The 22,488-nt window shown below is 41.5% G+C and overlaps 1 protein-coding gene across 7 annotated transcripts in view; it reads right to left on the bottom strand.

Moving 5' to 3' along the window:
* The window catches only part of STK3 (serine/threonine kinase 3), a 422,170-nt gene extending 400,032 nt beyond the window's left edge, over positions 1–22,138 (bottom strand). For 3 of the 7 annotated variants that reach the window (XR_008667625.2, XR_008667626.2, XR_010135011.1), the window contains exon 1: positions 21,915–22,107. Coding sequence is in view for 4 of the 7 variants with exons in the window: in XM_031013812.3 (XP_030869672.1) it covers positions 21,915–21,940 (26 nt within the window). In the remaining 3 variants the exon portion in view is untranslated. Of the gene's footprint in view, positions 1–21,914 lie in introns of all 7 variants that reach the window. The other 4 variants (XM_031013812.3, XM_055348075.2, XM_031013813.3 and 1 more) reach the window with 4 other exon arrangements.
* Between the last annotated feature and the right edge of the window lie 350 nt (positions 22,139–22,488).

Raw genomic sequence — 22,488 nt, forward strand, 5'->3', positions numbered from 1 at the left:
TCTTATCCTTGTGAGTGAATTCTGCTGCTAAGCAATAACATAACCTTACTATCTTTAGGAAAGCTAATACTTCTAAAATGAATCTTTAAAATGGGTACAAAAAATTATAAAATCAGTTTTAAAAAATTAGTCCATTATATTCATTCAATATACACTTACTGAATCTGTAGACAATAAGTTACCTGCTAGGGTAATCCAAAGAAAATTAAGTTATAGCCCTTAAGCCAAGAGGCTCCCAATCTAGTGGGAAAGATAGATGAATAAAAGCTAAATGAAACATAATAATAAAGGTAGCTGACATTTATTAGGTTCTTTTTTTGGCATTGTGCTGACACTTGACAAGCATTTTCTTTCTTTTTTTTTGAGACAGAGTCTCTCTCTGTTGCCTAGGCTGGAGTGCAGTGGTGCAATCTTGGCTCTCTGCAACCTCCGCCTCCCAGGTTCAAGCAATCCTCCCAACTCAGCCTCCCAAGTAGCTGGGATTACAGGTGTGCACCACCACACCTGGCTAATTTTTGTATTTTTAGTAGAGATGGGGTTTCAACATTTTGGTCAGGCTAGTCTTGAACTCCTGGCCTCAAGTGATCTGCCTACCTCGGCCTCCCAAAGTGCTAGGATTACAGGCGTGAACCACCACACCTGGCCAAACAAGCATTTTCTTATTTAATCCCTATAACAATCTTTTTGGTAGTTACTACGATATTCTCAGTTTTTAGATAAGAAAACGTTAAGACTTAAATGACTTCCTCAGTCACTTGAGTAATAAATGGCAAAACAGAATCAAACCAAATAAACCCTGTCCCAGATACAATATAGTGTCTCTCATTATTAGGATGCTAGTAAACACCAAAGTGGACTCTATCAGTTCCATCAGTTACTATCAAGTATAACACAATAGTCACCTTTTTAAGGTAGATATCCTTTTGGAAGTCTTCCCAGGAATTTCTTATCTTCAACTCAACTAGTTATCTCCACTTTGAAATACACTATTACAACCATTAACCTATGAGCCTCTAGAGCACAGGATTCAGTAGTTTCTCTTCTCCCAGTGCTATACAATGTATGCACTCAAGAAATATTAAAAAGATGAACTTTTAGCTTGTTTTATGCTTCCTAAATTCCAAATCACTATGCCATATTACATAATAGTTGGTCTAGGTCAATAGCAATTTCATTTATGTTATTAGGAAAATGTGGTATGAGAGAATCAGAGAATAAAATTCTGAAGTGCTAAATTATGGTGGTTAAGCTAATGGCGGAACACTGCTGACCCTATAAGATGAACCAAGATACTCTTCCTCCAGGGACTTCTTCCTAATCTTCTAAATGTCCTATAAGCCAAATTTTATAAGAGAACTGGAAATGTGCAAAACTAGGGGGTAGTTTTGTTTCTTGCAAAAATCTGTTGATAAAGATCTGAGCTAAAAATAGTGAGAATGATGGGAAATAATTCAAGAGATATTTCAAAAGTAGAATCATTTCTCACTACATGCAAGACAAAAATCATAACTAACTGCGGAACCTAAGACCTTCTCAGTCATCTCATTTCTGTTTCCTACAGCCTAGCCAGAGTGAACTACTTCTTAAAGGTCCTGAATTCTCACATAACATTTTAAAACTCCCACAATAACTGTAATATAGGCCAGGCGCGGTGGCTCACGCCTGTAATCCCAGCACTTTGGGAGGCCGAGGCGGGCGGATCACTTGAGGTCAGGAGTTCCAGCCTGGCCAACATGGTGAAACCCCGTCTCCACTAAAAATACAAAAATTAGCCAGGCATGGTGGCGTGTGCCTGTAATCCCAGCTACTTGGGAGGCTAAGGCAGGAGAATTGCTTGAACCCAGGAGGCAGAGTTGCAGTGAGCCAAGATCATGCCACTGCACTCTAGCCTGGGCGAAAAGAGCAAAACTCCATCTCCAAAAAATAATAATAATAATAATAATAATAACTGTAATATAAAAAGCAGATAGTGTGCAGTCACTTGTATGTTACATAAGAAATAGACAGTAGAACACAGGAATGGGAAAGACATTTAAATTTTGTATTGGAAAATGAACGAATGAAGATAATGCGGGAGACCTTCATAACTGATTTGAGAAGGGACTAGCAGCTATCTCTTCATGATGAGATAATACAGGCGCTACCTCTATATCACCATTTTCTCTTACAACATGATCTTCCCCTTCTCTCTGCCTGTCAAAATTAACCACCTCCTTAAAGACACAATCAAAAGTTTTCTCTGGGAAGTTTAAAGAAATCACTCCTCACTTCTACCACTGTCCCCACCCATCCATACAAGCACACACACATACACAAAGAACTAGTCCCACTGTCTACTATGGTCCCACAGCACTTGGCACCTACCTCTATTATAGTACTTAGTACAGTGATTCATTATTCCTTTCATTATTATGTACTGTATGAGAATATCACTAGAGCTAGAATATGAATTCCATAAAGATATGGATCATGAGTTATCTAGCCTATTTCCATTAAATACCTACCACAGAACCTCACACACTACTGTTTAAATAACATATCTAATAAATAAATGAATAAACAAATGAAAACAAATTTGCTAACTCCTGGAGACCTAAAGGAACCTCAAAATGTCTGTGACTTAAAACATGCCTTTATGGGAAAAAAAAAAATCTATCTTCCTATATAAACGCTTATGGCTAACCATGACCTGCTTCAACTTAAATCAGTTTTGCTACCACAGCAATAAAAAATACACATATATGGCTAGAAGTCGATGCAAAGGCCAAAAGCATCCCTACCAGGGCTGAAATGGCCAGTGGGGATATTCCAAATTTTATGGTTGCAAAATGACCCAATTAATCTTAGATTTCAGCAAAGTATACATGCTAACTGAACAAAGACAAAGGTCACTGGAGCTCAAGTCATTATTCCAAGTGACTCTAAGCTGTTAGTCCCTGTGTTAATGGAGCCTGTTACACAACCCAGTATTAGAAAACACTGGTGCTCAGAGGGAGCATACTACCCCATGCACATTTCCCAAGTATCCTCACAATAAACTTCTATTACTGAAGATAATCTATGTACTTCTCTACCTTGAGTCTTAAAAGACCTAAGTAACAGTAAATAATATAGGAAACCAAGCAGAGGAAAGAATCACACACCAAATGTGAACTGGAAAAAGTGACAACGCCAATTAGTAAAGATTAGGTGGGCTGAGCACGGTAAGATTAGGTGGGCTGAGCACAGTGGCTCACGCCTGTAATCCCAACACTTTGGGAGGCCAAGGCAGGCGGATCACAAGGTCAGGAGATCGAAACCATCCTGGCTAACACAGTGAAACCCCGTCTCTACTAGAAATACAAAAAATTAGCCAGGCGTGGTGGCGGGTGCCTGTAGTCCCAGCCACTTGGGAGGCTGAGGCAGGAAAATGCCGCGAACCCAGGAGGTAGAGCTTGCAGTGAGCCGAGATCGTGCCACTGCACTCCAGCCTGGGTGACAGAGCGAGACTCCGTCTCAAAAAAGAAAAAAAAAAAAAAAGATTAGGTAGAAGGTGAGGATTCAGTTCTGAACATAATGCCTTTAAGGAGACAGTAATCAAATATTTGGGTTTTTGGTTTTGGGGGTTTCTGTTTTGTTTTGGAGACAGAGTCTCACTCTGTTGCCCAGGCTGGAGTGCAATGGGATGATCTTGGCTCACTGCAACATCTGCCTCCCGAGTCCAAACAATTCTCGTGCCCCAGCCTCCCGAGGAGCTGGGATTACAGGAGCACACTACCATGCTCGGTTAATTTTTTGTATTTTTAGTAGGGATGGGGTTTCGCCATGTTGGCCAGGCTGGTCTCAAACTCCTGGCCTCAAGAGATCCAGCCACCTCGGGCTCCCAAAGTACTGGGATTACAGGTGTGAGCCACTGTACCCGACCAGTAATCAAATGTTATTTAGGAGACTGGAAATAGTGAATAAGACTGAGTACAAAAATTCCAAGTCTCAAAAGTATTTGTGGGTCATTTCAATCAAATTGAAGCCATTAGAGTAGATAAACTCACCAAGGAAATAACTATGCAAAATAAATAAATAAAGGAGGAAAAGATAGAAAATGCAAAGTCATTGTCAATTATGCACTGTGAAGATCAGTTCATAACCGAACATAAAGCAGGCAGAGAAACAGAGGCAACAGGAGAATCAAAATGCCAGAGAAAACTTCAAGAAACAGATATGAGGAACGTTAAGAACAGAGAAAAAGTTTCTGGTCTTGCCAAAACAATAACTAATTTGCAACCTAGAGTAGTTTCATTAATAAACGAGGCCTGACCATGTTGGAAGGCTGAAACAGAATACACTCGTAGAAACAGATTTTTAAACTGGGGGGCAAAAGTGTGATTACAGGAATAAAGTCCTAAGAGCTATGAAAAGGGACATGTTCAAAGGTCAGATAAAAGGAAGAAGAGAAGAAATTGTCGTGTGACAGAAGCAAAAATTATGTAGAACAATAATCAAATGAAATTAAGATGAAAGTACATAAGGCAGCACCTCTTCCTAACAGCCACTGTATTTCAATCTTCTCTACGAAGCAGCAGAAAGCATCTGTGTTAAATTATATGAAAAGATGAGGGCAGGACAGGAAAGAAAGTGTGAAGTGTGAGGACTGGAGCTGTTTCTGAAAAGTCTGCAAACACCAAAACACATGAAACAGCTCAGTCAGTCATAAAAGGCCTTAGGGCAGAAAAAATGAAGGGACTATATTTGGTCCTCTTTATTTTCTCCGTTTCCAACCTTGGAACAGCAGTTTGCAAGTTTGTGGACAGGTTGTAACTTCTGCTAAGGATGTCTCTTCAGTTTTGAAGAGACTCAGGAAAAGTTCAGAAGAAAGGAGGGAGCTGTTTATGATTGGCTAAAGGCTTTTTTTTATTATTGTGGCAGAATATACATAACATAAAGTTTACTATTTTAACATGTACAATTCAGTGATCCATACATTCAGCTCTTGGGCAACAATTACTGTTATCCATTTCCCAAACTTTTTCATCATCTATAATATGGTGATCTAGTAAGAAATTCCTGGCACACTGCCCCTAAAACCTTTGGAATTTCCCGAATGATAAGGGTGGGAGAATTATCTTTTGCTATTCATAATAAGTCCCTTTCAAACATATTTGAGCTTATGCTAAAGAGATGACTCTTGGTAGGCCCCTACAAAGCTGCAGGGGAGTGGGTAGGGAAGCTGGTCACCCAAGAAATCAATCATGTGATTACATAGTCAGAACTTTCAGCCCCACCTCCAGGGAGGGGAGAAGGACTAGAGACTGACCTAATCACCAATGACCAATAATTTAATCAATCATGCCTACAGGGTGAAGCCTCCATAAAAACCCTAAATGATGGGACTCAGAGAATTTCTTCTGGATCGATGAACACATCCACGTGCTGAAAGAGTGATGCACCCCAACTCCATGGAGACATAAGCTCCTGCACTGGGGACCCTTCCAGACCTCACCCTATGTGCCTTTTCATCTGTATATCCTTTATAATAAACTGGTAATAGTAAGTAAAGTGTTTCCCTGCATTCAATGAATCATTGTAGCCAATGATTGAACTTGATTTGTAGCCAAGTCAGAAGTACCAGAGGCCTGGGGCTTGCAACTGGCATCTGAAGTGGTGGAAGTCTTATACAACTCAGTCCTTAACCTGTGGTGTCTGACACTAACTCCAGGGAGATAGTATCAAAATTGAATTAGCTGCTAGGACAGAGAACTGAGAGCTGTAGGGAGAAAACCCCATGTATTTGGTGTCAGAAGTCTTATAAGTGTAGAAAAAGTTTTTTATCATCTCCAACCAAAACTCTATATCCATTAAATAACTTTCCATTTTCCACTTCCCCATAGTCCCTTGTAACCACTATTCTACTTTCTGTTTCTATGACTTTGACTATTCTAGTGGAATCATACAAATTTGTCCTTTTGTGTGTACTTTGCTTCAGTTAGCATAATGTTTTCAAGGTTCATCCATGTTGTAACATGTATCAGAATTTTATCCCTTTTTAAGGATGAATAATATTCCATTGTATATATATACCACATTTTGTTTATCCATTCATCCGCTGGTGGACACGTGAGTTGCTTCCACCTTTGGGCTGTTGTACACAATGCTGCTATGAATATAGGCACACAAATATCTTGAGACCCTGCTTTCAATTCTTTTGGGTATTGCATTAATCCGTTCTGGCGCTGCTATAAAGAAATACCTGAGACTCGGTAATGCATAAAGAAAAGAGGTTTAATTGGCTCATGGTTCTGCAGGCTATACAGGAAGCATAGCAGCTTCTGCTCTGCTTTTGGGGAAGCCTCAGGAAGCTTCCAACCACGGTGGAAGGCAAAGGGGGAGTAGCACTTCACATGGCCACGTGGCCGGAGCAGAAGGAAGAGAGAGAGATGGGGAAGTGCTACACACTTAGAAACAACCAGATCTCGTGAGAACCCTATCAGAAGACCAGCACTGTGGGATGGTGCTAAACCATTCATGAGAAACTGCCCTCTTGATCCAATCACCTCCCACCAGGTCCCACCTCCAACACTGGAGATTACAATTTGACATGAGATTTGGGCAGGGATACAGATCCAAAGCATATCAGGTATATACCCAGAAGTGGAATTACTGAGTCACATGGTAATTCTATGTTTATAATTTCTTGAGGAATTGCTACACTGTTTCCCACAGTGGGTGCACTATTTCACTCTCCTACCAGCAATGCACAAGGGCTCCAATTGCTCCACATCCTCACCAACACCTGTGATTTTCTGCTGTTTTTTTTTTTTTAATAATAGTCATCCTAAAGACTATGAGGTGGCATCTCATTGTAGTTTCGATTGCATTTCCCTGATTACTAGTGATGTCAAGCATCTTTTCATGTGCTTATTGGCCAATGTATACATTTTCTTTGGAGAAATCTCTAAGTTCCTTGCCCACTTTTTATTTGGGTTATTTGTTTTGGAGAAAAGCTTTTAAAGAGAGACACAAAGGAAGGCTTTCTGTACAATCAGATATAGCTCTCTAGTCAAAAATAATTGGTGATATAGTTTGGATGTTTGTCCCCTCCAAATCTCATGTTGAAATGTGATTCCCAATGTTGGAGGTGGGGCCTAGTAGGAAGTGTTTGGGTCATGGGGGAGGATCCTTCATGAATGGCTTGGTGTTGTCCCTGGCGATGATTGAGTTCTCACTCTATTAATTCACAAGAAAGCTGGCTGTTTAAAGAGCCTGGCACCTCCTCTTCTCTCTTGGTCCCTCTCTCTTCCCATGTGACACATCTGCTCCCCCATGCCTTCTGCCGTGAATAAAATCTTCCTGAAGTGTCACCAGAAACTAAGCTGATGCTGCTGCCATGCTTGTACAACCTGCAGAACCATGAGCCAAGTAAATCTTTCTTCATAAATTACCCAGTCTCAGGCATTCCTTTATACTAGCAACACAAAACAGACTAATACAATTGGTATCTGCCCTCTAGATCTTTTAGGAAACTAATCATGGAGAAGAGGCACTGGCAAGAGTGCTAACCCAGCAGAAGAGAAAAAACTTCCACCCCTGAGAACAGAGATTTCTTTTTCATAAAGTGCCTTCTACCTAATTTCAGCTCTGTAACTGTCAATCTCTTTTTCTCTTCTGGCAGATTTCCCTATCCACTAAAGCATAGGTTTTAATGACCACACTGCTGGTAGCTGTATCACTACTAATAGCAGCTACTTAATGAGTCATAAGTGTTACTGCTATGTGCTAGGCATGATCCTTCATCTCATATGTGAAATCTCATTTAAAATTAAGTCCTACTAATGATGCCGAGAAGATTATCATGGTTCTTACACAAGGATGATATGCAAATTCATCAAGTGTTCCATTTAAGAAAAGAAAAAAGAAAAAAAAAAACCTCTTGTACCCTAGCAGTTTCATCTTGAATACTGTTAAAAAAAAAAAATACATCTTTAAAACACATGAAAGGTTTTCATCCTTTAGTCCTTCAATGTAACATTATTAAACGATGTCAAAAAGTCTCAAAGTTAGCATTAAATAACAAGCATTTTCTAAATTATACATTGAGGAGTCTGATCTTGAATCCACAAAATAAAACATCTTTTCTACATCAACTACAGGAAGTACATTTTTACCTCAAACTAGTAAAATTAAAGGTTTTGTTGTTGTTGTTGTTTTTGAGACGAAGTCTTGGTCTGTCACCCAGGCTGGAGTGCAGTGGCACTGCAGCCTCCACCTCCCAAGTTCAAGCAATTCTCCTGCCTCAGCCTCCCAAGTAGCTGGGATTATAGGTGTGGGACACCATACCCAGCTAATTTTTGTATTTGTAGTAGAGACAGGGTTTCACCATGTTGGCCAGGCTGTTCTCGAACTTCTGATCTCAAGTGATCCGGCCACCTCAACCTACCAAGTGGTGGGACTACAGGGGTAAGCCACCATGCCTCGCCATTTTTTTTTTCAATCCTGCTCCCTTTTGCCTTTTAAAAGCTCAACATTTTATAAATATTTAGCAAATGTTTAGCTCTGAAGTAATAAAGTTGATTTTTCTTAAAAAATTCAACTAGAACTAGAAGTGAACATTGTCTTTTTATACTCTTAGAAAGTTATGTGTTTCTCATGAAAAAATGCTCATCATCACTGGCCATCAGAGAAATGCAAATCGAAACCACAATGCGATACCATCTCACACCAGTTAGAATGGCAATCATTAAAAAGTCAGGAAGCAACAGGCGCTGGAGAGGATGTGGAGAAATAAGAAAACTTTTACACTGCTGGCGGGACTATAAACTAGTTCAACCATTGTGGAAGACTGCGTGGCAATTCCTCAAGGATCTAGAACTAGAAATACCATTTGACCCAGCCATCCCATTACTGGGTATATACCCAAAGGTTTGTAAATCATGCTGCTATAAAGACATGCACACATATGTTTACTGTGGCACAATTCACAATAGCAAAGACTTGGAACCAACCCAGATGTCCATCAATGACAGACTGGATTAAGAAAATGTGGCACATATACACCATGGAATACTATGCAGCCATAAAAAAGGGTTAGTTTATGTCCTTTGTAGGGACATGGATGAAGCTGGAAACCACCATTCTTAGCAAACTATCACAAGGACAGAAAAGCAAACACCGCATGTTCTCACTCATAGGTGGGAATTGAACAATGAGAACACTTGGACACTGGGTGGGGAACATCACACACGAGGGCCTGTTGTAGGGTGGGGGGAGTGAGGAGGGATAGCATTAGGAGATATACCTAACGTAAATGACAAGTTAATGGGTGCAGCATACCAACATGGCACATGTATACATACGTAACAAACCTGCACGTTGTGCACATGTACCCTAGAACTTAAAGCATGATAAAAAAAAAAAAAAGAAAGTTATGTGTTTCTTCAAAAGATGCTGACGACGTCAGACACACTTTTTAAACAATTTGGAAACTGTCTTCAGAGACAAATGCTTTACAATCAATATTTCATTTAATCTTCACAAAACTCAAGGAGAAGGTAGTATATAACTTCCATTTTACGAGTAAATTCAGACAGAAAAGCTAAATAACTTGCCCACCACTGCATTTCAGTAAATGGCAGAGCTGAGATTAGAGCCAACAACTATCGGACTCTAAAGCACCAGCTCTTAATTGCTTCACTTTCTATCATTGTTTTGATAGCAAAATAGATGTAATCTGATGATCTTATAGTATATTTACTTTTATAAAACAGTATTAAATTTATGGGGGTTTAATTAATTACTGGCACCATAAAAACCTGAAACCACCTAAGAAAATAAATGCTCTGCAATAGACAGAAGAGCTTTTTTAATTATATGAAAGTCTTGTTTTTCAACTCTATCATACCATTTCCTCTTAAGTTGGGCTCTTTGCCCAAAAGTACTCTAAAATTATAATTTTCTGGCAAGGAGTTTTAAAAGAAGCTGAAATTTTCTCTTCTTCCTTCACCCTTGGACTCTAATTTTTATTATCTAAGAATTTTCTCCACTTATCATAAACTGGAAAGTGATATGATTTCTTTACATTTCTTGTAACAAACCTATACAAAATTAGCAAACACTGCAACATACTCCCTATCCCTAAGACATGTTATTACATTCGCTTTCTTAATTACTAATTATTCAAAAATCACAAATTCAGAAAATATAGACAAATTTGAAAATGCTCTAACATATTCACGTCCTATTAAAATAAATTTGAAAATTCCCTAACATATTCATGTTCTAGTAAAATAAAAATTAAAAATAATTTTATTAGAAATATGGACACCTATAAGGCTCATACATTTTAATCCAGTTCGTTGTAAGTATTCTGAAATAACCATACCTAGATTTGAGAACTAAAAAAGGCAACTGAATCTTTAATTGATTTTTTTTCTTCTTTTTGAGACAGAGTCTCACTCTGTCGCCCAGGCAGGAGTGCAGTGGCATGATCTCAGCTCACTGCAACCTCCACCTCCTGGGTTGAAGCAATTCTGCCTCAGCCTCCCGAGTAGCTGGGACTACAGGTATCTGCCACCATACCTGGCTAATTTTTTTTGTATTTTTAGTAGAGACAGGGTTTCACCATGTTGGTCAGGCTGGTCTCGAACTCCCAACCTCAGGTGATCCACCTGCCTCAGCCTCCCAAAGTTCTGGGATTACAGCCGTGAGCCACCGCACCCAGCATTTTTTTTTTTTTTTTTTTTTTTTTTTTTACCCAAGTGCAGTCCAAGCTGGAATGAAGTGGTATAATTACAAGTCACTGCAGCACAACCTCCTAGGCTCAAGCAATCCTCCAACCTCAGCCTCCCAAGTCACTGGGACAAAGGCCTGCGCCACCACACCCAGCTAATTTTTTGTTTGTTGTAGAGACAGGGTCTCACCAGGTCACCCAAGCTGGAGTGCAGTGGTACAATCACAGCCTGCTGCAGCCACAACCCCCCAGGCTCAGGCAATCCTTCCACATCAGCCTCCCATGTAGCTGGGACTACAAGCGTGAAACACCACACCTGGCAAATTTTTTTTATTTTTAGTTTACTTTAGTTTGAGACAGGGTCTCACTCTGTAGCCCAGGCTGGGGTGCGGTGGCATGATCATCGCTCACTGGAACCTCAACGTCCCGGACTCAGGTGATGCTCCCACCTCAGCCTCCTGGCTGTGACCACAGGTGTGCACCACCATGCCCAGCTAATTTTTGTATTTTTTTGTAGAGACCAGGTTTTGCCATGTTGCCCAGGCTGGTCTCGAACTCCTAGACTCGAGCAATCTGCCTGCCTCGGCCTCCCAAGTGCTGGGATTAGTGCATGAGCTACTGCACCCAGCCTAAAATCTGCTCTTATCAACAGTGGTGTTATTTGTCTTGGATTATTTTATTTGCTATCTTTTTCATTTAAAATGACACCAGGTCATCTGAAATATTTAGTGGTGAGAAAAAAGTAAGACTGGGTATTAGGATTATAGTGGGTCAAAGAGCAACCAGAGCAAATAGGAAGAACATAAAGATAAAAGTCTGCTCTGAATAGTCTATTATCACGTAATTTGAATTTATATATGCCCAATTTCTGACTCAAACTTAGAAAATAAATGTGTAGTGGAGAGACTATCCAGAGAAAAGAGCTCAAAACCACCAGTGCCATCACTTTTGGCAGAATATCCCATAGTCTGAAAGAAAAAATCAGTTATCCTATCTATGAATAAAATGCTATTAAAAATAACAGGATATTAGTTATTAGGATATTAGTCTCCAGGTTAGGATCTTGAAATATCATTTCTTACTAAGAGAAACCACGGCTTTTTGGAGAAATGGATGATTCCAGATCTAGGACAAGAAATATACAAGATGGGCCCCAAATATCACAGCAGACAACAAGGAAACTATCAAAAACCACTAGGGTCATGTTATCTCCTGGAGAGACTCCCACTAACCAAAGGTGAGACAATTTGCGCTTCAATGAAAGTGATTCCAATGGATTAAATCCATCAAGTATGTTTAAATCCATCTTCTCATAATGGCATTTAAAAGAAAAAAAATGGCCACCTTTGGAGGAAGACAGGGAACTAATTCGTTATCTTGAAAACTCGTAAATAAAAGGAAAGAATCAAACATTTATCCTGTCTTTCCTTTATCAACAATACCTCTGGGTAACTAAACAGAAGATGAGGGGAAGTTACTTTTTATAAAAACATTCCAATTAATAAATGAAAGCAAAATGATGTGTTTAGAATTTCATTATTTTGCAACACCCACTAACCATCCACAGCCGCTAACATCACAAAAAAGAAAGACAATTAGACATTATGATATTCCCATGGTCTTGCCAAACCCCACCTATATATATATATATCTCACAATGCCTAAGGGATCGAACTTGAGTCTGCTCCATCTCTGGATCCAGCTACATGTTTGCAGAAAATACAGAAGACAAAGGAACATGTTGAACTGACCTATATTAAGCAATCAGCAAAATCCAGACTCTGGGAAACTAGTACAAACAACCTGGGTTCTCCAACAGGAAAAGGAAAAGGATGGAGGACTAAACTAAAGATTAAAAGTGACAACTCATATCAAAACTGCTTTTTGGGCTGGGTGCTGTAGCTCATGCCTATAATCCCAACACTTGGGGAGGCCAAGGCAAGACCACTTGAGCCCAGGAGTTCAAGACCAGCCTAAGCAACATGGCAAGACCCCATGTCTACAAATACACAAATTACCTGGGCATGGTGGCCAATGCCTATAGTCCCAGCTCCTCAGAAGGCTGAGGCAGGAGGATCCCTTGAGCCCAGGAGGGTCAGGCTGTAGTGAGCTGAGACTGCACTACTGCACTCCAGCCTCAGTGACACGGCAAGATCCTGTCTCAAAAAAAAAAACAAACAAACAAACAAAAAAAACACAACCTAGAGACAGTGTTTCCCTCTTGCTGCCCAGGCTAGAGTGCAATGGTGCAATCTCAGCTCACTGCAACCTCCACCTCCTGGGTTCAAGGGATTCTCCTGCCTCAGCCTCCCGAGTAGCTGGGATTACAGGTGCCTGCCACCATGCCTAGCTAATTTTTGTATTTTTAGTAGAGATGGGGTTTTGCCATGTTGGTCAGGCTGGTCTTGATCTCCTGACCTCAGGTGATCTGCCCACCTCGGCCTCCCAAAGTGCTGGGATTACAGGTGTGAGCCACCGTGTCTGGCCAAAACTTACTATTTCTTAATCATCAAGACTAACCTACAGTATCTAGCAATGCACATTTGGGTTATTACTACACAAGTCAGGAAAATGATTACTTATAGGGAAAGGCCACTGTGATCTATTTCTCAACCTGAGGGGTGATTACAAAGGTATCTGCCTTATAATAATTCACCAAGCCATACATGTGTTTTGTACTAATGTTTTATTTTGCAATAAAAAGATTTTTTTTTAAATAGCAGGTTACCAGCACACCTGAACATTTCAACACCTAAAAACGGCTAGATATGTTTTCCATTTTCTACTCTGAGTGAAAACAATAGGATAAAAATAGAAATCAGGCCGGGCATGGCGGCTCATGCCTGTAATCCCAGCACTTTGGGAAGCCGAGGTGGGTGGATAACCTGAGGCCAGTAGTTCGAGACCAGACAGGCCAATATGGTGAAACCCCATCTCTACTAAAAATACAAAAATTAGCTGGGTGTGGTGGCACACGCCCGTAGTCCCAGCGGCTTGGGAGGCTGAGGCAGGAGAATTGCTTGAACCTATAAGGCAGAGGTTGCAGTGAGCCAAGATTGCACCATTGCATTCCAGCCTGGGCGACACAGCAAGACTCCATCTCAAAAAAACAAACAAAAAAAAAATAGAAATCAGTGTGCATCATTTCCTCCCTACCCACTTCCTCTTCTAAAGGAACCACTTAATATCACATTTTAGGCCAATCAGATTCACTTTCTTGGGATTATGAAATTCCAAGAAAGAGATTATAGATATCCAAACCTGTTCTCCCGGTCTTTCCTCATTCCCCAAGTTGTTTCAATTCAAAACATAGGAGCCAGGATTGATTCTTTTTTTTCCCCCTCATTCCCCACATCTAGTCTATCAGCAAGTCCTTCATTTATAACTCCAAAATATCGCAAATCTCTCAAATTCTATCTCCACTGACTCTACCATGTCAAATCACAAACTATTCAAATAGTTTCCTAACTTGTTTCTCTTTTATTCTTAACCCTCTACAATCTACTCTACCCAAAGCAGCCAAAAGGATCTTTTAAAAACATAAACTGCTTAAAATCCTTCTTAAAAACCTTTAATGACAGCACACAGAGCTCTGACTTAAATCCAAATTCCTTTCCATGGCCGGCATCATTGAATCCGTGCCCATCTCTCTGAGCTCATCTCTAGCCACTGTCCTCTTCTCCAATCCAGGCACATTGGTGTCATTTCAATTCCTCCCACACATTAAGCTCTTTCCCACCTCCAGTCCTTCTCATAGCTTTCCCCTCTGCCTGGAATACTTTTCCCTTGCTACTCACATGGATAACTTCTCAATGTCAGGTTACAACTTAAATATCACCTTCTCAGAGAAGCCTCTGCCAACTGCCCTATTAAGCAGGTTTCACCATCTTTCTCTACACACTACTTATATCTTTCATAGCTCAAGCTCCAACAAGAGTGTATGTTATATGAGGGCAAAGAACCCACCTGTTTCATTCACCAATGAGCATCTGGAATGTGGAAAACAATTAATAATTACTGAATGTATGAATAAATGAGGAAATGAATGAAGTAAAGGCCGAATGCCAATTTTGCCATGAGTAGTGATCAGTAAGTAAAGAAAGCCAGTTTTCAGAAAGAACAGAGCAACACAACAGAGAACAGGAGACTATGTGGCTTGGTTCCATAAACAGAGTCAAGAAAATTAGCTGCCAATTATAAATTATAAATGTGTGTGTGTGTGTGTGTGTGTGTGTGTGTATCAAGATAGCAGAAACATCTAAAAAATTTACTCAATTCACCTCTATACTAAGATGTCTGGTATTATATAAATCTATAAACTAATTCAGAACTCAAAATAATACTACCTAAACTAATTATCATTAATGTTAACACTTTGTAATTCTCATTTTGCTATGAGTCATTTTTCAAGATATACTCCTATGATGTACTTTCAGAAATTCAAGGTAATCTTCATGTCGATATTCATAGTATGTATGCAAACAATGAATGTTTTTTTTTTGTTTTTTTGTTTTTTTGAGACGGAGTCTCTGTCGCCCAGGCTGGAGTGCGGTGGCACAATCTTAGCTCACTGCAAGCTCCGCCTCCCGAGTTCACACGATTCTCCTGCCTCAGCCTCCCAAGCAGCTGGGACTACAGATGACCGCCACCATGCCCGGCTAATTTTTTGTATTTTGTTTAGTAGAGACGGGGTTTCACCATGTTAGCCAGGATGGTCTCGATCTCCTGACCTCGTGATCCGCCCGCCTCAGCCTCCCAAAGTGCTGGGATTACAGGCGTGAGCCACCGCGCCCGGCCCAGTGAACGTTTTTGAGACAGGGTCTTGCTCTGTTGCCCAGGATGGAATGCATCCACACAATCATGGCTCATTGCAGCCTCAATCTCCTGAGCTCAAGCAATTGTCCCACCTCTACCTCCCATTTATGTAAATGTGTGGGTCTGTACTGAGTCTCAGTATCAATGAATTTTTTTTTTAAATGTTGAAAGCCAGTAATATATGATGGCCTGAAGTGTTCCTAGAGTCAACTAAAGACTGAGTTTCTCTAGTTGACATGCAACAAAAGTTTGTTTACCAGAAGTATTGCAAATTTTATTGTCGCACTCCCTCTCTCCAAGAAGGAAGAGCCAACTGACTATTCCCATCAGCAGGGCCTAAAGCAATCCTAATCAAGTTAATGCCACCCTAAATTAACCAAGAAAAGCCAAAGGGAAGACAGCAGATGCTTTAGGGACCAAGTTGTTAACTCAGAGACGCTCCTGTTTGGTTGGTTCTTTTCCCCTTGGACTAACTACTTTGAACATTTTGTCCACTTGCCTACCTCTAGAATTGGAAATTTTCCCTAGGGCCTTCCTCTGAGTCTGCTGGGGTTTTTTTAAGAGTTCTTAGAGTTCATCTTCTCAAAGACAACTCCAGCTCTCTATTTAGTCAATCTCTCTGATATACACACAATTTTACTTTCCAACATTCCAAGGAAACATAAATTAGAAATATACACATAAAATGACATCCACCCCTCTTCTCCCTGCAATATCTTCGTGATATTCCTACTATCTACTTAACTGGTGTGTTGCTTTGTCTCACCCACTTCCATTCATGAGCGCTGAGAGTTATCTGCTATCTCTCTCCATTCCTAATTGCTGGCCTGAGATCCAGGCTACAGATGCTACAAGTTGATGTGCGCTCTTCATGCTGAAGAATTCATGAGTACTTTCTACTTAACTCCTCTATATTCTCAACCCGATCCCTTTGCTTTTTCTTTCCATAATAATCTGTTTTCTGATGGGTAATCCATCCAAACACTCATTTACCCTTATGAAATTAGTGTTTTCTAGCTTTCCATTTGCGTGAAGGACCCCTAACATATGACTTCAACCTTCAATTTTATTTCCCCCAAACTACCCTTTCACACTATTAAAAATAATAAAAAATTGCCACAGAATCCAACTATAGCTTAAATTAAAGAACTCACCTGTCTTGAGAGTAAGTATGCTTCGATAGCTTATTCTTTTACTATCCTTTTAGCGTTTTCATTGTTCAATGCTAACCTGCCCTCCAACCATACCTTAATCAACGACTTACACATTTTAAATAACTACTAACACTATAACCTATTTGAGGAACAAGTCTATCTGGTAAAGTGTCTCACTCCAGCAGTGATATTCTGTCCTCTCTTTGACAAGTATTAAATATATTTTCATGCTGCCCACCTGTCTATCATAGAGACCCACCTCCCTTCTATGAAGGTTCCACCTGGTGAAGAGCCCATGTTTTCTGGTTATTTACCTTTCTACCTATCAAAGCTGGACTATTATGTGGTCATTTTTCTCTCAGCTAGCAGTTCCCCTATAAAAAATCCAATAAATTCGGCTGCGCGGTAACTCAAGCCTGTAATCCCAGCACTTTGGGAGGCCAAGGCGGGTGGATCCCCAGGTCATGAGATCGAGACCATCCTGGCTAACACGGTAAAACCCCATCTCTACTAAAAATACAAAAAAGTTAACCTGGTGTGGTGGCAGGCGCCTGCAGTCCCAGCTACTCAGGAGGGTGAGGCAGGATAATGGCGTGAACCTGGGAGGCGGAGCTTGCAGTGAGCCGAGATTGTGCCACTGCACTCCGGCCTGGGCGACAGAGCAAGATTCCACCTCAAAAAAAATAATAAAATAATAAAATAAATCCAACAAATTCCATCTAACCAAAATGCTAATCAATAATCATTTAATAAAGGAGTCCCCAACTCCTTTACAGCACAATACAGTGGACCAGTACTGGTCCATGGCCTGTTAGGAACCAGGCAACACAGCAGGAGGTGAGCTATAAGCGAGCATTACTGCCGTTGCTCTGGGCTCCAGCTCCTGTCAGATCAGCAGTAGCATTAGATTTTCATAGGAGTGCGAACCCTATTGTGCTGTGCATGCAAGGAATCTAGGTTGCACGCTCCTTATGAGAATCTAACTATTGCCTGACGATCTGAGGTGGAAGTTTCATCCTGAAACCATTTCGCCCCCAACCAAACCATCTGTGCAAAAATCTTTTCCCACGAGACTGGTCCCTGGTGCCAAAATGGCTGGGGATCTATGATTTAATGAATTTCCCTTCCCAGAGGGAAATCCTTTTAATAACGACTTTGGCCAGCTTGGGCAACATGGCAAGACCTCATCTCTACAAATAAAAAAAAAAAAAAATTAGGTATGGTGGTACGTGCTTGTGGTCCCAGCTAATCAGGGAGGATTAGGCGGGAGGATCACCTGAGCCCAGGGAGGTCAAGGCTGCAGTGAGCCATGATTGTGCCACTGCACTCCAGCCAGGGCGATAGAGTGAGACCCAATCTCAAAGGAAAAAAAAAAGTTAAAAAGAAAAAAAAGGACTTCTGAAGACCTCAGTGACAGGTATGTTAAGGAAATCTAAGGAATCTAAAAACTACTCTGGTACCTCAAGTCGGTGACATGGGTGACCACATCTATTGCCTATGTTTAACACAAACCTTGTTAAGGAGACCAAATCAATGAATATGAGGGTGAGAGGTGCCTTAAAAATCATCTAGGTCTCTGAGTCATGATTCTTGAACGTGGCTACACACTGGAATCTCCAACTCCCAGAGGAGAAGAAGATGCCCAAAGAAGCAAATTTCAAAGTCAGTGACAAGGCCAGGCCTAATACCCATGCCTAACATTATGTGTTGATATGTGTACATACATACATATATATATATATATATACATATATATATACACACATACATACACACACACATATATATGTAACATACTAAAAATATAAAGGCATGTATGGGAAGGACAAATATCCAATTCATGTCAGTGATTACCTTTTGGGGGATGGGAAGGGAGTGTAATTGAGAAGAAATACATATGGTGGCTTCAAATGTATTGGTAATATTTTTATTAATATTTCTTAAACTGGGTGGTAATACCTAAGTATCTATTAAATTAGGCTCTGTTCTCTTTTTTCTTTTTGTTTTGTTTTTATTTTTATTTTTGTTTCTTTGAGACAGGGTCTCACTTTGTCATCCAGGCTAGAGTGCAGTGGCACAATCATAGCTCACTGAAACCTCCCACTGCTGGGCTCAAGCAATCCTCCCACCTCAGCCCCATGAAGTGCTGAGATTACAAGGCGTGCACCACCGCAGTAGGCCCTCATTATCTTCTGGATATCTAAAATTTTGTAATAAAATAGAATAAAAAGATGGTATATAATCAAATGTATATCACGTTAGGAATTCAGTGAAATATCTCAGGCTAGAAAGTACTCAGAAAACATACTTTATGAGGTAGGCTTTGATGGAAGAATAAAACATAGATTATTCTTCAGGCAAAAAGTAACACAAACTTTTCTAAAGGAAAAATGTGAATAAAGGTAAAGCTGGGAGTACCCACAGCCTATAACATAAATAAAGAACAACGGGGGCCAGGCACGGTGGTTCATGCCTGTAATCCCAGCACTTTGGGTGGCCGAGGCAGGTGGATCACCTGAGGTCTGGAGTTGGAGACCAGCCTGGCCAACATGGCGAAACGCTGTCTCTACTAAAACACAAAAATGAGCTGGGCGTGGTGGCACCCGCCTGTAATCCCAGCCTCTCTGGAGGCTGAGGGACGAGAATCGCTTGAATCAGGATGCCAGAGGTTGCAGTGAGCCGAGATTGTATCACTCCATCTCAAAACAAAACAAAATAAAACAAAACAAAATAGTTTTGAAAACCACTGGACTAAAGCGTCCAGCTAGAAGGTACTGCTGCAATTCAAAAGTGAGGGTCATAAAACCATGGAATGGGTTTTATGGGGTAGTACTCTTGAGAAAGAAAAGAGAAAAAATTAATCCACCAACTTTTTAATAGAAAATTTGATAGGCTCTAGTGACAAACTAGATGGGATAATGAAAGTGTTAGACCTACCTGAAAAAATAAAAAATGCCAACTGAGCAGCAGCTTCTAGTCATACTTGAACATCAACGACATCGATAAGGCCATGTAAAAGCCAGCACTAAGGAAGTGTTATTCAAGGCAGAAAAGCAAAATGGCACTTTTATAAGGATTAAGAGCAGAATAAGCAACAGAGACCAGGAGATTACAGAAAAAGAGGACCACTACATCATGGAATGATAAGAAAGAGAGTTTCAAAAAGAGCCATCACTGTATACAACAAGAGGGTGCACAGCCTTTGTAGCCAATCAGATGCAGAATTCTGGCACTTTCTCCACTTGACCAAGTTATTTAACGTCTTTGAGCCTCATATAATAAGGAAAACATAAGTTAACAACTAACACTGTTGAACACATAGGGGCTTCAAATATATTTGTCAAATTTTATTTCTTAAGCTCAGTTGTGATACATAAATATTTATTAAATTAGTCCCCATTATCTTTTGTTGTTTTTGTTTTGTTTTTGTTTTTTTGAGACAGGGTCTCGCTCTGTCCCAAGTGCTTTGCATATCACCTCATTTAATCCCCACAATACATTTCACAGATGAAGAAATTAAACTTAGAACTAGCATAATAAGTAGCAGAGCCAGGATTACTATTTCTTAGGATTTAAATAATGTATACTTAAATTTCCTGGTAAACAGGATGACCTCAAAACGAGTAGCTATATTTCATTATTAGGAGATAATAATCAATAGGGGCAAAACTGCCAGTAGTTCCTGTCATAGCCTTCCATGTGGCAAACTCTCTCAACATCCTCATCTATAAATTAGGATTAATGCCTATAATCCAACCTACTCCATAGGGTTGCTGTGAGGATTAAATATTATGAATATGAAAATTCTATAAAAAATGTTCAGACATTCAAATATCAGGGATTGCTGTCACATACCTTTCGCCTTCAAAAATGCTTTTGTGGCATTTTTGTTCACTACTTCAAAATAAGACTCTGAATAAGCTAAAAATAAGTCTGTTAAAAGTGCAACCACCACTTTGAAAAGTATAAATCACCACAGAATTGCCGCCTACACCTGCCCCTGACTCCTCCAGGTTCTCTAATGTCTCTACAAGGGCAAGGATTCTCTTACACCTATAATGAAACTCTGATAACTTACAGTACAGCTAATCAATAGAGAGCTGCACTTCAATTCAGAGTTGTTCAAACTGGCCTACTGTGTTTTCTCAGAGGTGCTCCTTCCAGTTCTTCCAGAAAAGAAAAAAGTGCCCAATTCTCTTATATTGTATTAAAACGGTGCCCAATGAGTAGAATGCAGGTAGCTTACAAAATGCTAGAAAAGAATCTATCAACTGACTTGCTCAAGGGCTCTGACAGCAGGTCCCTTTTGGAAACTCCTTCACGACCCCCCCTTTTTTCACCTGAACAGATGGCTTCCAGGCTTCAAGGCTCACATGTCTAGTCACACAATCCACAATAGCTCCCAAAGTTCCTAATTTTCAATTATCCCATGTTCTTGAACACACCTTTCATCTAAAGATCTCTAGCTGTCAAAGCATACGAACTCTTTAATCTTCACAACAGCACTATCTGAGAGATTACTATCCTTATTTTATAAGTTAAAAATGAAAGACTGAGGTTAAATGTTTTAGCAACATCAAACAATTCGTTAATTCATTCTTGGGGAGAGAGGAATGCATATTATGAACTGTCAATGGACAACCTAGATTTGGCTTCCTAAGATCATTGCAAATATTAGCTCAAACACATCTCACTCTTGTATGCATACATTTCCAACACAGGTGTCAAAGATTAAATATAAACTATTAATAACAGTAAATACCATACCAAAGCAGCACTATTTTTACACGCAAAACTATATTGGTGGAGGGGGTTCTAATTTAAACTTCCCACTGTCTTGCATCCATAAATACTTTTGAACTTGAGGGGGTAGGGGGAAGAACACCTGTCAGAGCAGCACATCCACAATGTTTTACAGACTGTGTAGCTATTAATATTTAATTCCTCCCGCCCCGGGAGGTCAGGCCGCAGGGAGCCCGGCGCTGCCCACCCGACTTTCCACGCGCCAGGCCTGCCGGCCGCAGGGGAGGCTCCGGCTCCCACTCCCCTCAGGCCCCCTCGCCCGTGGACAGACGCGGCGGGACACTCGGACCCGCCTCCCGACCTCGGCGCGCCCGGCTCGGGGCCCGGCGGGCGGGGAGAGGGTCGCGGCGGGGAGAGGGTCGCAGCAGGGCCTGGCCTAGCCACCCCCGCCCCGCGGCCGCCGGCGCCGCTTCCCTCCTTCTTCCCACTCCCCGATTCGTTACCTCTTAGGCGCCGGCGGCTGCTCCATGGCGGCCGGGGGCAGAGAGAGGGACCTGGCGGACGGCGAAGGCCGAAAGGAGGAAAGGAGCCGGGGCACCGGCCGGCCGAGCCTAGGGCACCACAGAGGGAAACTCTGGGAACTCGGACCAACTTTCCCGTAACTCCGCGGCGGATCTCCCTCCCGCTTAGGAGCGCGGCTCGCCCCGCCCCGCCCCGCCCCCGGCCGCCAGCCGCCAGCCGCCAGCCGCCAGCCGCCAGCCTCGGGCGGCGGCTCAGAGAAGGTGGGCGGAGCCGGGCGCCGCGGCGGGGGGCGGAGCCTGCCGCGTCCTGGGTTGGCGGGCGGGCGGGGCCGGTGCCGCGGCGGGTGGGCGGGGCCGGGGACCAACGCCTGGCTGGCCCCAGAGCCCCGTGACCGGGAAAAGGAGAAGGTTCCGCTAGAGCTAGGGGGCGAGGCCGGAGCCGCTCTAGGCTGGGGAAGGGCAAGTCCCTCTGAGCTGGCCCAGAGCTCCGCCCCTCGCCTGCCCTCGCTACGGTTTGCCCTGATCCAATTTGACTCATTTCTTTGGCTTTCCCAAC

Source organism: Gorilla gorilla, chromosome 7 (assembly GCF_029281585.2).
Source record: "Gorilla gorilla gorilla isolate KB3781 chromosome 7, NHGRI_mGorGor1-v2.1_pri, whole genome shotgun sequence".
Classification (NCBI taxonomy): Eukaryota; Metazoa; Chordata; class Mammalia; order Primates; family Hominidae; genus Gorilla; species Gorilla gorilla.